Source organism: Netta rufina (genome assembly GCF_964035555.1).
Source record: "Netta rufina genome assembly, chromosome: 12".
In the NCBI taxonomy this organism is placed as follows: Eukaryota; Metazoa; Chordata; class Aves; order Anseriformes; family Anatidae; genus Netta; species Netta rufina.
This window is the reverse complement of record NC_140135.1, coordinates 11,958,707-11,974,983: the sequence shown is the minus strand read 5'-3', so window position 1 is coordinate 11,974,983 and position 16,277 is coordinate 11,958,707. Positions and strand designations below refer to the sequence as shown.

Sequence of the window (16,277 nt, the reverse complement as noted above, 5' to 3'; positions counted from 1 at the left end):
TCTCCCTCCGGGGACCCTCCCGTGCCAGCCCCTCCAGCCGCAGGTGGCTGAGGGAGGGCAGCAGGGGGCTGCCCGGAGGCGCGGGGCCGCCCTGAGGCGCCGGCCGCCATCGCCCCCCCCTCAGCCCCTTCCCTCCCTCCCCGCCCAGCGCCAACGGCCCGCGGCGCACGCAGCCCGGGCGGGGCCACTGCGCATGCTCAGAGCCGCCGGGCAGGACCGGGGGGCACCAGGCGGAGGGGAGGGCGCGCCGGCGGCGCGCATGCGCGGGATGCGGCGCGGAGGTTTGAACTGCGGGCGGTTGGAGCGGGCGGCAGGTAATGGCGGCGGGGGCCGTAGCCATGGCAACCGGGGGGCTGCAGCCGTGGCAACCGGGCCCTGAGGCCTGCACCCGCTTCTCCCCCAGCGGGCCCGGCCTCCGGGGGTGCTGCGGAAAGGCCCTGTCGGGTTGGTGTGGGCTCTGGCGGCGTCCCGCTTCCTGCCCAGCCCCTCTGCTGCGCCAGGGGAGGGCGTTGTGAGGGGGCTGCGTGTGGCAGCTGGCGCCTGTTGGCTCAGGCCTCGTCCCAAACTGTGGCTCGGGGTGCAAGCAGGGTGCCGGGGCACTCGGGGTAAGGTCACCACCAGCAGCTTTCGCTGCTTCAGAACATCTCGGTTAGTGTCCGTCACCTCCCTGCATCTCTGCGAGCTGTGATTGCCTTGGGGGTGTCATCTGAACCGAGGCTACGCAGCTCTGCTGGAGCTGGTAGGTGTTATTTGAAAGCATTGTGTGTGCCTCGGTGAGTATCATGGTACTGCGGAAGAGATCTTAACGTAGCTAGCCAGAAATTTGGTTTTGCTGTACTGGTCGCAGAAGTTTATGTCAAACAAAGCTAAAGGGAAACAGAAAAAGTTCTAACGTCTTGAGTAAGTGAGAGCTGAAGAGGAGCGTGAGCTGAAAATCTTTCTGTTTTCTTGTGATGGGAAAGCTGGGAAGCAAAAGCAATTGCTCCAGCAGCTCAGGGGCATGCACATGCACTCTGCAAAGCCCAGGAACTTGTAGCAACATGCCACATTTTCGGGGTAGAAGTTTGATTTCTCTAACACACAGAGAAAATGTCACTTCTCATGATTGTATTTCAGCCAGGGCTAGGCAGTTTGGCAGTATTAGTAGCTCTTGTACTTCACTTGGAAATTTACCAAAACATATATATTTTAAATCTCAGCTACTATGTAGAAATATATTATATAGGAATCTAACTCTGTAAAATAGGAAGAAAAGTGTTTTTATGGTCCTGTAAAATCTGAGCATTACCCCCACAGAAAATTGTGACCTGTTGATGTATACAGCACAAGTAACAGAACTGATAAAGAATAAAATAGACAGCAAAGGAAATTGTTGATTGCATACTGTTGGCTTTCTGGTTAAGTTAATTTGGATCAAAATACTATATAAAATTTTATCAGACAAGTTTTATTTTGAAAGGAGTTGGTTTTGGTTTTTACTTTTGATTTTTTTTCTTCCCTTTTTTAATGTAAGAAAGAATTGAATTTCTCAATTCATAGCACAACTGTATGCACAGCTTCTGAGCATATTGTCTGATTGTTTAGGGGCAGACAGCTGTAAATGACTTGCTGTGAAGTTGCCTTATGCAGGATCCCTCTAAAGTCTGTTTGTCAGAAAAATATTTTTTTTCTTTTGCAGGAAACTGTCTCTCTGATGTTCTTCATCAATTGGAGGATCATCTATTTTCTTCCATCATTGTAATGAGGGACTGGAATTCACATGACAAATGAATGGAATTCTCCAGTCTCAGCTGGCAGCCTGAAAAAAATGCAGCGAAGACAGAGTTCTAAGCAATCAAAGCAGCCTCTCCGTGTTCACGATAGCAATCAAACCGATCTCTCTGCATGGCGAAAAGAAGGGAGTATTAATACTGAAAAAACTGTACAAAATCAGCAGTCTCCAAGTGATGACAGCAAGCACAACTCCCTTGAGCAAGCTGTGAGATTCATTGAGAAAGGTAAGAGGACAGTTTTAAGGTTAACGAACTCGGTTTGAAAGGATTATCAATTTCTTTAAAATAACAATAAAAAAATCAAATTTCACCTGCCGTTTTCTCTCTTCTAATATCTGAACTTCGTGGTAACTCCTTAGTGTCTAGAAAGCTTTTCTGCTTTCTATTGCTATGTAAAGAACCCAAAAAGATGGACTATATATGGGAAAAGTTCAGAGAAGTTTAAAATAATTCAGTATCAGTTCACAAGTTGTTTCATCACTGTCATCTATTTTTTTTTCCCCTAGTTCAAGACCGGGTTTCATTGAAAAAGAGTGAAGGTTTGCAGAAACATTTGTCTACTGTGGAAAGCATTGGCCTGGAAAGAGGGTTACCCCCTGAAGTGTTTGATCCGTTACTAACCGTGGCACTCAGTGGCAAACTTGGTAAAATGCTTACTGCTAACAAGTCTTCTGTGAACTTCTCCTTTCCCTCTAATCAAACCTGCTTGAGATAATGTGTTTATGGCAACTGTATTGTTAGGCAATTTAGCATAAAATTAATCTTTCTGGCATGCTCCAGTGTAAACTGAGTTCATGCTAAAAATAACTTCAGTTCTTGTTACAGGTGAGTGATATAGGGAAGAATATTATGGCTTGTTACAAAGCTTTTTTGAAAAGCTTATTTTCTTTGTTCTTAATTGCAGATCTTTAAAGGCTTGAAGAGTGACCTTAGCAACCATTATATTTTTTTCCTTCTTGTAACTATTTCCATAGGTTTCTTCTTCCCAGGATCAAAATAATTGAACAAACTGTCATAGTTGTATTGTGAAACTTGATAAAATTAGTGTCATACTAGCAATCGGTTCATGCTGCTTTCTTTGAAATGGTGGCCATCACCTAAATTTTGAAACTAATGAAATATTCAATTAAAAAAAAATTAAACCTTTCACTCCCTCTAGTCTAAGAGGATGTTACGGGATTCTTTCCCCGTTATACAAGCAATTCAATTCTTTTCTTGGTTTAAATTTGTTGGCTTATCTCCAAGACACTAATCTGCCAATATTTGGCTGATAATCACATGCTCATTTGTTGAAGTAATTGGTTGTTAATATTACCAGAAATTTGTGTTACTGTTGGTTGTCTTGCCAAGAGCCTAAAGGCTATTTCTATACTGGAATAATATATATGCCATTTTCTTTAACCTGGAAAGAAATATTTCTCATATTTTTTAGATAAATCCCTACTGGTTTCTTGTGTGCTGTTCCTGTAAGCAATAAAGCTCTGAATAATCTTGTCCAGAGGGGATTTTAACCTGAACTGCCAAACTGTGTCAAAGAACCTGGTTTGTGAGCAGCATCCAATTTTAAAATGTTTGTTTTCCAGCTGATACAGTGAATACTCGTTTATTGAAGAGCTTAGTTCCAGCCTCAGTAATACCAGAAAGTTCTGTTGTTTCATCTGTATCTTGGCTCTGTGTCAGCAAATGCACAAGCAATGTCCAGGTAACTTCATAAATGTTTGTGGTAGTTACTGCTTCAGCACAGGAATGATGAGGACAGATTATCTGCAGGAAGCTGGGGTTTTGATGTGCAAGGTTCTTGCTTAAGCTGCTGTTTTTTAGAAAGACTGGCAGAGAAACCTGTACATAGAAAGGGAGTGGAAGCTGAGATTGTGAGGATTGTGAGTGGGAATTTGCACAGTTACAGAACAGGAAGGTTCTCTGTTGGAGAAGCCTCTCCTAAGGAATTAATTTCTGTGAATGACTTGAGCTGTGTGAGGCATTATTCATCCACCTCAGCAACGTATCACCTAAGTTCTGTGTGCCTTGGCATCATGATTTAAGATTAGTGAAATGGTCTTTTTGGTCTTCATGTAGATGGCTGAAAGGTTTACATCATACTTGGGGGTTATCGCGTGTTTGGAACAGGGCTGCTTTCTCTCTTACAGCATGGAATTTGGAGCTCTTCTCAGGCTTATCTTGTAGCTATCTGGTTGTCTTTGAGTGTCCTTTAATGATGATGTCTCTTAAACTGGCTAGTGACTGCTCTGTCTTGGTTTCGTCTATTACTTGATGTAAGATGACTCTCTTTCTGTCTGCAGCTGCTTTTTCTAAGATGGCTGATCACAATGTTTGACTTCATTGATCGCAAGGAACAACTTCATGCCCTTTATGGCTTCTTCTTTTCCTTCATTCATGATGAGAAGCTGGTAAGGAGAGATGAAGAATATACAGAATTCACAAAATAAACCTAAATGTTCATTAGTAGTGTGTGTATTGGTACTAAAAATTAGTCTGAGATAGCTGTGTATGAGAGACGATGTGATGGTAGAACTTAGTTTCCTTTTTTCTTTTTGAGTTCTAAGATTGCTGGATAATTCTGATTTGGAAATGGGAAAGTACTGTTGGATTATTTTAGTGTGAGTACTGTGATCTGTTTGGTTAAACATGTTTCCAAGCATTGACACTCTGTAACATCTGAACAGATAGACAGTATTTTTCATGTAAATTCCTAAGAGATGCTGTGACACCGCAGTGCCTGAAATTACCTTTGATGTGACATGTCAGCAGGTGTAGTCCTCTGTCCCTGAGAAGAAACTGACTTGCATACCTTGGGCAAAAAGAAAAAACCTTTAGGAGCAATGTTTATAGAATGATTAAAAACTCAAAATCCTGTTCTACTTAATTTCTTTGAAATGTAGCTTAAAACAGGGCAAACATTCATGAGTTTTGTGCTATTTGATATCTGTGAAATCTGGGCGCTGGAATGTTGAAATAGATTCAATTCAGATTAAGATCCAGTTGGCAATCATGTTAGATAGGTATGAAATTGTTGATATTCTTTCAGTTCAGAATATTTTGTGGTCAAGACAACTTTCTGAAGTTCTGAGCTATGTTTCCTGCAAAGTTTTGGATGGGTTAACACTAGTTATAACCTTTTTTCCATAAAACTGGATTTAAGTTCTGTAGCTTATTCAGGCATGATGGGACAATTGGAAAACACAGCTGAACCCAATTTAAGACCCTTGCAGACTCACTGTAGTTAGAAGCTCTAATATTTTGATTCAAGGGTATCTTTGCTTTGGAAAATGTTACTGCTGATCTCTGAAATATGTAGACCATGTTCCCCAAAACAAGACGAAAGCTCATTGAATAACTTTATTACTATAAGGACAGCTTGTAATGTAGATAATGTATCTACTTAAAATTGATGTAAGTGACGTGTAAAAACAGGCTGCTTGCTACGAGAAGTAAGGTATGCTCTGCCCTAGTGGGGATGCCATGATGACTCGAGGCAGCCAACTGAATGAAGCAATATCAGCTTGTGAAGCCTTTCTGGAAGGGTGTCGCTTTTGATGTATCATAGCAGTCTGTATCGGCAGGGTAGCTCACTGCTGCTTTTTCTTTGCAGTGCCCCTACGTCTGCCACCTGCTCTACCTGCTGACTAAGAAAGAAAATGGTAAGTCTATCCAATTGTATGAGTTAAAAAAGCCTTTTGTTTCTTCTGTTTCCCGGTGCTGCCGTTTCTTCAAATGGAGCTACTCCAATGACTAGGTAAGGCAATACTTTTAAGGCAAGGAAGCCTAAGTGGCAGTTCAGTTGGGTTTGTGCAATACATTCTGGATCAGAAACCCGTATTAGCACAGAAGTAAGACTACTTGTTTCTGCTTGCTTTGCCATGACTTCCTACAATAAAAGTGATATTTCATTTTCTCTTGAATGTTAAATAATGTGTTTTTTAAACTCATGATGTTCTTAACTGTTTTTCCAGTCAAGCCTTTTCGAGTCAGGAGACTGCTTGACCTCCAAGCAAAAACGGCAAGTTCATTTCTAATTTTGTAGAGTTTGAACAATGGTTAATGTTGCAGCTTATAAGTGTTCTTACAAGATGGAGGAGAGGCTAGCAGCTCAGGATGGGGTTAGACTTGGAAATGTAGGTTGTAGTCTTTGTAACATCTGAGCTGGTATATCTTGCATGTGCATCTTGAATTCTCATGTGTTAATTTGTGAGCACGTGCAGTGACATGAAAAAAACACCTTTATGTTTTATAGACTGATATGGTGAAATCTCTGAAGTAAAGAGCAGCTTCTTTTAATTTTTCTATTACTTTCTTTAGTTTTACTCTTCCTTTTTCAAGCAATATCAAAAATGACTGGAAAATAAAAGCATGTATAGGATCTTGCTGCCTTTTCTATAAGGAAAAAAATACAGTCACAAGTAGTAAGTTCTAAGTTGCTAGAGAAATATAGATGGAGCTATGTAGTTAGAGTAACACGTTTTTTGGAGCATTTAGTCAGTGGAGAACTGTATTTTTAATGGCTTTGATTGTTAAATTTCTTTTTATTAGAGTTGTGATTGCAGAAAGTTCGTTCTTCAATCCCCTCCCTATGCTGTTCTTGTTGACAATTTTTCTTTTGCTCATTTTGCATCTCTGGTTGCTTACTGACGTGTACTTCTGAAAGCTTTTAGTAATCCTTTTTTTTTCCTTTGTGAATATAGTTTTCAATATTTATATTAAAAATATATCACACATGTTGTTACTTGTTCTGTTATTTGACAGGGAATGCAGCCTCATTTGCAGGCTCTGCTATCACTTTACAAGGTCTTCCGTCCCGAGCTCATGTCCATAACCCTTCCTGGGAAGATGAAGGTAAGGAGTTAGATTTAATCTACTTGGAACTGCTATTTATGACACTATTTGTGATGAGCTTTCTGTTTAAACAATAGCATGATTAAGCAGTGAAGATGAATTCTATTGCCTCTTTTCACTGAGTAAAATCAGGTTTAGAGGAGGATTCCTTGCCTTGCATTTTTTTTCTCTTCGTCACTCTGAGATGATTTGAAATGGAACGATCTTCCTTTATCCTTATGAGGATTACCTATATCCTCCTGTTGATGTGCTTTCTGGTTTTAACTGTTTTCACACACATCACTGATGTTTACTGGAATAGAAACTGGTCTTTCTGTCACTTTATCCTACTTTGGCTTCTTGCATACGTGTCTGATTTGTGTTTACAGACTTACTTCAAGAATTCAGAGGCTCCATGGAAAGCAGCAATCAACGCTGTAAGGCGAAGAAACCAGGCAAATTCTCCAATTTCCCAAGCACTGTGTTTAGGCACAACTCAACCTCAGTCACGAAAAAGAGTAGGTTATGGGCCTCAAGACTCTAGGATCATAAAATCAATTAGGTTGGAAAAGACCTCTAAGATCATCAAGTCCAAACATTAACTAGCACTGCCAAGTTCTACCACTAAACCACGCCCCTCAGCACCGCCGTACTTGCATGTCTGTTAAATACCTTCAGGGATAGTGAGTCAGCCACTTCCCTGGGCAGCCTGTTCCGATTCCTCATAACCCTTTCAGTGAATAAATGTTTTTCCAGTATCCAACCTAAACCTCCCCTGGTGCCAGAAGGTGCCAAACAGCTGTTTTCATGTTGATTAATGGCAAGTAATGAGAGCTGAGCTTTATTTCAGCACTGGGAAGGATGGGATAGCTATATGGAAACAGCATTCCCATTATAATGAAAGCCTAGATGCTTTTTTTGTTCAAAGTGGAGTCTTTATGGGAATGTTGGTCACAAGCATACTTGTTTGCATTGGAAGCTGAGTCACTGCTGTTCATTTGTGTTTCTTTTCTACAGAAATGGAATGCCCAGTTGATTATACCTGCAAGCAGTGCCAACGCACAAAATTTAGTAGGGAACAGTGAAAAGAACAGCGCAAACGATTTTTTTCCAGTGGAGCAGCTGCAGGCCTTTACCCAGCTCGTAGAAAATATCCATTGTTTAGAGGTGAGTGGCAGGAAGGTCTCAGCAAGCTCACTGAAGGATTTGGAGAGATCAAATGATTTTTGTCTATGCCCTGTTTATATGTGAGTGGCATGTGGGTTACCTAATTCTGACAAAGCATGTAGTCCTACCTGAGGGCGATGAGTGTGACTCCTGGAGACGTTCCTGTTGCTAATAAAAGGGTTGGACAACTCTGATAGTATGAGATTCTCTAGCACTATTTAGATTTAAACACAGAATAACTTTTTCTTTTTTTTTTTTTTTTTTCTTGCAGTTTCCTTCCCAGATGGGTTCAGTGTTAACAAACCCATTATTGCTTCATTACATGAATTGCATCAAAGATGAATCTATTTACCTGAGGCTCTACTACTGGATGGGACAGACTCTTCAGGAAGGTAAGAACTTAACATAACCACCACGGCATGGTATGGAGGTAAAAGACTGAACTTTTCACCATTCAGTAATGGCACTTTGCTATTCAGATTTATAGTGGTAATCATATAGCATTAAAAGAAATACTGAAGAAGAGTTGAATTTTGCTTTTAATTGTGCTTATTCTTGCTATACTTGTGTTCAAATGCAGTCTTCTCTCCTGTTTAGAGTGTACCTGGTGTGTGGTTGAAAATAGCCAATATGAACAAGAATTCAAGGACTTCCTGGAAATTATCTACAAGGCAGAATGTTTCTTGCAGGTGAGGGCCTATTTTGTGGAAACGAAAGATTTCATGAATTCTTCCCTTAAAGTGCATTTGGGACTTGCATGTTTCCTGCAGTATCTCTTAAAAATTGCAGTGTCTCAAATAGACAAAAGAATAATAAATGTACATTTTCCAATATTCTGGACATGGCCGTGGTTTCTGCAGGAATGATAATTTGAGTGTCCTGGAGAATTGCATGTCAGGAAGCAGGCGTAAGCCTCTTCTCCAGGGTGAATTGAGCATGGCAAAGTTCAGGTATGTGAGATGAATTTTTGAATGTTCACCTTCTGATCTGCAGGAAGGATTTTCTTCTTGTGAGGAGTTCCTGTGCAGAAGCCTTCCTCTCTGGGATGGCTCCTGCTGCCGATCACAAGTCCTCAGACTCATGAGTTGGATCCCCCTCAGCAGCTTCTCTGGTATGGGTTGCAGATCCTTTGGATAAAGTTGGGCAGTGTCTGATCTTGGGGGGAAGAATTTGTGCTCAGATATCATGCTGCTTTCTTGTTTATTTCAGAAATGAAATCACACATCTGTGATCCCCTGGCACAGCTCTTTTTCACATCCTCGCTTTATTTTAAGGTAATTTAAGTGAGTACAGTGGCTGTTTACTTCTAGTTGGTACTGTTATCTGCACTTGTATAAGGTACAACAGTCTGAGGGGTTGTATAGAGGACTTCTTTTGGGGGAGTTTGTGCTGAAGTGAGGGTAAAATATGTATTTATGATGTAATTTCTTGGGGAATTTGAGTGCCTTCAAGATATTTTCTTTTTTTGACTGGAATTAAGCAGAAGCACTGGATTAACATAGAACTATGTAATAGCACAGAAGACAACAGTTTTTTATTGCAATTTTGAGTCACTATTTGAAGCTTGCATTCTCCAGCAAAAACTATGTAATGTATACATCTGGTTTAAGTGGATACTGCAATTATCTAAATGCTCTTTGTGGTCCTGAGAAACTCTTCATATGTTTACTTGTATGCTTTAATTCTCATGGCATTTTTTGTTTAGTATCATTCACTTATGTAAATTGTCAACAACCTGTTTTCTTTTTGACTCTTACAGTGCAGTGTTCTTGAGTGTTTGAAAGAGCTGTTGCAGAACTGGTTGAACTGGCATGTGGTTCGGCTGGATTCAGAGTCCGACTATCAATTTCATTCTCTGTAAGTTTGTCCAAAGTGAATATAATGTGGTGTTTTGTACACTGTTCACAAGTGTTTAGATATGCCTGTTTACCTACCATGAAGACCAGTCAGTAATGCCGTAATGTTTCTGCTATATTGCAAGCTACCTTGTCAATCCTACTCTTACCCTTAGTTTAAAAATATTTCTATTGACACTGAAAAGTCCGAAGTCAAGATTCTTGAGACTAACAGCTGGGTCGTTTTTGTAATAATGTTGGTAACAATGTAATACTGGATATATTCAAGACCAAATACATGTTGCTGGATGCTTGAGGGTGGTGGGGCAGAAGGATAACTTCTAGTTTCTGTTTTTACCATGGCTTTTTACCATGTTTCCTCTTTAGCATTTATGAAGAGGTATGTATGCTAATGTTGTGTCTGTCTATTACTGCAGGAATACCACCCTTTCTGGACTAGTGGATGGGATAGCTGAACTAATCCACTTTGTTGGATGGATCTCTACTGTTGCATTGCGTTTAGAAAACAATTGTACCTTCTTGTTGTACTTCATCCTGGACTTCTATGAAATCGTATGTATTCCATTTGTTTTGGCTTTCGAAATCCCATTTCCCTGAGGCCAACTGCATTTTTTTCAGCTATAGCATGGAATCACCTTCCTTGTTATAGTTTACAGAACTTTGTGATTAAATGCCAGAATGTTCCAAATATCTGCTAGATCTACAAGTGGTAGCTACTGCTATTGCATCCCTAGGCAGAAATAAAAGTTACCAGTGAGTGCTTGCTCTTAATTAAGTCAGAGTTGCATTGCTCATGGAGAAGTAAAAATGTGGCATAACATAACAGATGATGCTTTTTTAATACTAATTATAGAAAAAAATGTTTAGTTCAATTTCAAACAACGTATCCTGACTTCTTCTTTATGTCCCTTTAAAAAAAATCATTTTTTTTTCCTAGTTTATCCTATAGATAAAGCGGTGTCAAATAGGCATACACCTACTCTCTAGTTTCCCTAAATCAACTCTGTAGATGTGTTTACTGCTATGTGAACTCTAGCCATGCTTCTCCTACAATTTGGATGAAATTATGAAGCGTTAAAAAAGCAGTGATAGTGCTGGGAACTACTTGTAACGAAAATGTCCATTAAAAATGCACAAAACTAACAGGCAACAACATTTGCATAAGATAGCGTGTTTAAAATAAGTAAATGATCATTTTATGGGAATATACCAAGAATCATGCACCCTTAGGTTACTGGTGTTCTAGCATGCAACTAAGATGTTTTTATTTACACTTCACTGATGTGTTCAGAACTCGTCAGTTTTATAAAGATCTCTAAAATCATGCAGCTGAGATATTAAGTAAAGAGTCTAAATATTTGAAAATACCAGTAACCCAATTACATACAGATATCTACCTATATCTATGTGGTATTTGCTGTACTGAGGGCAAGAGGAAATGTGAAGGCCTCACAAATAGTCTTTGGTGAAAAATTTTTTATGGTATTAGAGCAGAGGAACCTTAAAACAATGGTGCCTAATTGAATACAATTTAAGTAGTATCTATTTTCTGTCTGTTGGGCTGTCACAGCTTAATTGCCTATGATCTGAGTTGTAGTTACTAGATCTTAGGACACTAATCTTCTGAGAACAATGCGTATCTTCCTGAAGAGAAGTGTAACAGCCTATGCTTGGGAATATTAGTGTGGCTAAGCAATAGAGGACAGTAATGTGTAAAGTTACAGCAATATTGCTTTGTATTATTTATCCATACTTTAAGGCTGTCATTTTAGCTGAAGATCTTATTAAATCTGCAAAAATTTTAAAATGCCTTTTTTACTTGAAGCTCAACCTTAAATTCTAAATTAGCCTGATAATAAATTTGTGGTTTATGTCCATATAATCTTTTCTTAGAGCAAAGCTTTATCATGTAGTCATGAAATTCCAGCCAGGTCAAAAAGAAAGAATGAATTTCCCAGTTGGATGAGTTTGGCTTGCTATTTATCAGCAAACTTAGGCTAGGAACAAGGTCTGATCAAGTGTAAGCCAAGCTGCATACTTAGTAATGATCCAAAAAAAAAAAAAAAATCAGAGTTCACAAAAAAAAGGCAGGATCTGGATATATTTGACCCAGAATGTAACCAATTACCATTGTAATGGTATACCCAAAACTGTTGAAATATACTGGGATGTGAGCTGTCTTGTACTGAGCAAGAAACAAATACAATTGCTTCACCCTGGTCTTAGCTCCTAGATGAAGCTGATAGAAGTGGCGGGAATGAAATATCACACTCTTTTGCTCTTAAATGTTTGGGGGTTTGTGAATGGCACTAATAATAATCCTAGATTTGCTTCATTCTTGCAGGTGTGTGACATGTATCTGAAGTACAATTTGCCTCTGTTGATAATGCCTCCTGCTGGAGTTTTCTACCCAGCATTGCTTAGTATGGATTCTGTCAGCTTGAATCAGCTCTGCTACATCATGTACAGGTACTACAAATGGTGTGGGTTGTAGGGAATCCTCGTGTCTTTTGTTTTGATCTTTTGGAAATGAAATTACTTTGTAAAACCTGAATTTGAAATCTATACTTTCTCTTATTGCATAAGGCAAAGGTGAAATGTTCCAGCTGTGCCAAGTATTCTTGATACAGTGTTTTATAGCTGTAGTTCATATTTTTTTCCCCACTCTGTTATTCCAAATGGCAAGATTCTGACCTCTTTCCTTTTATTATTTCCATAGCTTTGATAGGTGAAGGAAAGATTTCACATATTTTGAGAGAATTTAAGTCACCTAGCAACAAAGAGCTGGAATCATTAGTAGTTAACCATTAAACTTCTCAGTCTTGTGCTCTGACCACCAGACTTAAGCTTTTCCTTGCAAATTCTGTAATGTGCTGAGTAGGAAGCACTTCTGTCACCCCCCAACCCTGTGGGAATTTGGGACTGCCTTGAGCTGCCTGCAGGTCCAAAGACAGCACTGTTTAGCTCTCAGCAGGATCCACCAACATGTCTGCTGTTCTTGGCCTTGTTAGTTCCAGTGGCTGCATTTGAGAAGAAGAGTAGCCAATTGCTGACAGCTGGCGTAGGGCTCTCCATGTGGTTATTCCTCTAAGGAGTCTGCAGGGTAATTAACATGACAAGACGGTCCCTGGGAAATGAGAGGAGCTAGTGCTTATTATATAGAGCGACTGTCAAGTTGCGTTACTTCCAGTGGCTTCCGTTTCTCTGCTTAGTGAATGAAAGTCTCCCTTCTTAAAGATGTACAGCACTTTTCTGCTGATTTCAAACCTGTGTGCAAATTCTTGCATATAGCCTTTATAAATGTTACTGTACCAGGTAAGCTGGTCCAAGACACAAATCTTACCAGACTCATCCACCCTTCCCCAGCAAAAACATGTCAAGTGATTAAGTCCTTTTGAATTAATTTTCTTGCCTCTCTTTTTTTAAAAGAGGAGAAAAGTTTGATGGTCTCTCTTGTTGAAAATAAAAGTTTTCTTAATATCCTGTGTAAACATTCTTCCAGTGTTTGTCGGCACTGGTAGGTCGTAAAATTTTCAGTCATCTAACTTTCTCTTTTCTTTGTTTTTTTGAGGTATCGAACCAACTTGGTAGCTGCGAAAGAAAATGAGCTGACTAAGAAGGTAACTGCTATGTGCTAGAATGGACCTTAGAAAGGAACTGGGTTGAATGGAGGGAAGGTGTTTTGATAGCTCTTTTTTAAGGACTGGAAAGAACATAACGGCTTTGAAGGTGCTATTTATTGATTTTATTTTCTTGTCCCTCAGAAAAAGCAGCAATTCAAATTCAGTAGCCACACATACCAAGAATACAACCAGTACATAATAGCTATGGTGGGCTGTCTGTGGACATCCAACGTATTCCAGAAGGATAACCATCCTCAGGGTGTTCGTCTGGATGATGAATTGCTGAAGAAAACCGGAGTGCAGGAATTCAAAAACAGCTTTAACATTGTCTACCACCCAGCTATGATGGGCTATGCTGCCCACTTCCTGCAGCAGGTAATGGTGTAGGCCTTTGGCAGCACCAGATGTTCTATATTGACAGTTTCTCTAAAGAAGTGTCTCTCAGTGAGTAAAGTCTACTCAGTGTCTGAGTAAAACGGTTCTAGATGTGAATTTGTGCTTATCGTTCTGAAAACAGAACTAAAATAGTTGATTTTCTCATTATTTAGCTAATTCAGTAAAAGCTTTCCAATAGTACATTCCGCCTTATAGAATACAGTGCATGACCTAAACTTTTAAACTTCTGCATATGAAGAAATGCATAGTTAAGTTGTATTCAGGTGCCCATAGCAGAACTTTTAGCAGAATACTTTTTGAGAATCACTTATTAAAAAGAAATACAAGCAGCTATTTCAAGTACAGAAGTAGGATATCACGGTGTATTGTATTGTCCGAGGAGTTCTGCTAGTAGCTGAAGGTTCCAAGTGCTCTCGTGTTTGGTGCAGCTACTGAACAGTGGAGGGAGCAGCTTACCAGAGTTGTTACTGTTCAAGATGTGCATAATGCTCTGAGAAATTAGCTTTTGTAGGCTATCCAAGAGGTGCACAAAGCTGCCATTTTGTTACAAGGATTGCTGGCAGACAGCAAGGATGCTCTTGGAATGAAACCTAGGAAATCTGATGTGAAAGGTGAAAGAATGCTGGTTAGGAACACTTCACAAATCTGCCTTGGCTTATGTACTTAGTGTCTTGAATCTAGGTACTTTGTAACTGCTGACTTAAACTCAAGTTTTGCCTTTGCCAGAAGAAACTATTTTATTTTTGTTAAATACAACTTTTCTTTGGTCTTTCTGCTGTTATAGCAGAATTAGTTTTTCATATCTTTTGTCTAGGTCCTTTTTGTTCTGATGCTTCCTGATAGCTTACTGACACTGCCTTGTAGCTTTTAAGTTTAAAAAAAAGCCTGGAGATTTCTTGCATTCTTCCCACTGCGGCACCAGGAAAGATTTTGCTTAGTAGCTACCACTGATGTATATTAAGACAAGAGAACGTAATTACCTGCAGTTCCATCTTTTCTTGAACGCTTCATTGCTGAGCGCCAGAGGGCACTGCTCTGCAGCACACTATGAGAACATGAGCAGTAAACTAAATGTCATATGTTCTCTTCTTGCTCTGTCTAGTTGGGAATTATCTGTCTGATGTTTTGAAGGGATTGCTTTTACTCTGTGGAGATACAGTTGCTAAGGGTATCCATACATTTTCTCTGTTGCTATCCAGTTATGTTGCAGCACAGGGCAAGGCTGTCTCCCCCTTGTCTTGCCATTTGTTTTTTTGGCCAAGTATAATGCTGGAAACTTGTTCTGAGATACAATTAAATATCTTTGAATTTATTTGCACACCTACAATTCCTGATTTAGGAGGTGACTAAGTCGAGGCTCAGTAATGGATGTATGTTTTTTATCTGACTTGACGTTGTTTTTATTTCTTCTCATTAAGGCCTGTCCAGATGATCCCACCTTCAACTTCAGTTTAATTAAGGTAAGATTTCATGTTTCAGTGAAAACAGGCAATTTTCAATAGATAAGGAGAAATGAGGTGGTAGTATTCACCCAGAAAAATTTTGAAAATTCAAGCTCTACTTAGGTTCAGTCTTTCAACAGGGCCAAACACGAGCACGTCAAACATCTGAGAAATTATGCCAGCTGTGGTCAGTGATCTGAGATTTTTATACATTTCCTCCAGGAGTCAGTGCAGTATCAGGACAAGGCTGTTTGCTGTGCAGACTACAGAAAAAAAAAAATGTTTTGGAGTACTAGAAGCAGAATTCCTATTATCAATGAATTCAATATTAAATTTCTGAGGTGAATGTGTAGCTTTTTTTTACAGCTTTGAACAGTGGCCCTCCACTGAGCAATTGCTGTGGCATTTTTTTCCCTTTCCTGTATCAAAGCGCACATATAGCCTGATCTGGAAAAATCACTCAGTGATGGAAGGAAGACTTCAATATCCACGTTCATTCAATCTTTGATGTCTTTGTTGTTGATCCAATAGACTTTTCTCTCTGAGAATTGGGATTTATAAATCTCTTCAGTACTAAAAAAGATCATGATTTGTTATATTTATTATGGTTTGTCAAGCTAAGAACATGTAATACATAAGTGAAAAGCTTGTGTGTCTGGGTGCAGAATGGGACCCCTGTATATCTGGGTATTTGTGGACTGGGATGGCTGTTGTCAAACTGTGGCAGGTGATATTTGCAGACCTTTTCAGATTGCTTCAAGAAAGACATAGCTATGGCTTGCACATCTGATTATTCTTTCTTTTTATAGGGAAAGAAGTGGAACTGGTATCTGGATTATCTCTATGCACAAGGTTTAGAAGGCCTGAAGCTCTTTGTTGAAAGCAGCATCAATCGTGTTTCCCAGGCCTCTCAAAATAAAGCAAGGAATGTGGAAGTGTGACTCTGGGACTCATTGGAGCCTTTGAATCTTCTGGAACAGAAAAGCAGAATATAATGGACTGTGTCGCTAATCCTTCCTCGGTGGAAAGAAACAGAGCAATTACCCTTGCCTGCATTTTCTTACTGGCATCTGTGTTAGGAAAGTGAAGATACAGAAGGAATGCTTAGGCTGGCTTGGTTCACTAACACTGACCACTATTTCTGCCTTCTGCTGAACTTCTTTGGTCTGAGGCTGCTGAGCTCATATGCTG

The 16,277-nt window shown here is 39.7% G+C and overlaps 1 protein-coding gene across 1 annotated transcript; it reads left to right on the top strand.

The window, feature by feature from the left end:
• Positions 1-1,807: 1,807 nt before the first annotated feature.
• Positions 1,808-16,027, top strand: CENPI (centromere protein I; the record flags this gene model as incomplete). Its single annotated transcript, XM_084294359.1, has 20 exons — positions 1,808-1,997; positions 2,279-2,416; positions 3,356-3,474; positions 4,073-4,180; positions 5,383-5,431; positions 5,744-5,790; positions 6,534-6,623; positions 6,992-7,120; positions 7,620-7,769; positions 8,041-8,161; positions 8,367-8,458; positions 8,763-8,880; positions 8,979-9,043; positions 9,529-9,626; positions 10,042-10,177; positions 11,970-12,094; positions 13,197-13,245; positions 13,390-13,623; positions 15,063-15,104; positions 15,896-16,027. The coding sequence occupies 20 exons, from the start codon at positions 1,808-1,810 to the stop codon at positions 16,025-16,027; spliced, it is 2,232 nt and encodes a 743-aa protein (XP_084150485.1).
• Between the last annotated feature and the right edge of the window lie 250 nt (positions 16,028-16,277).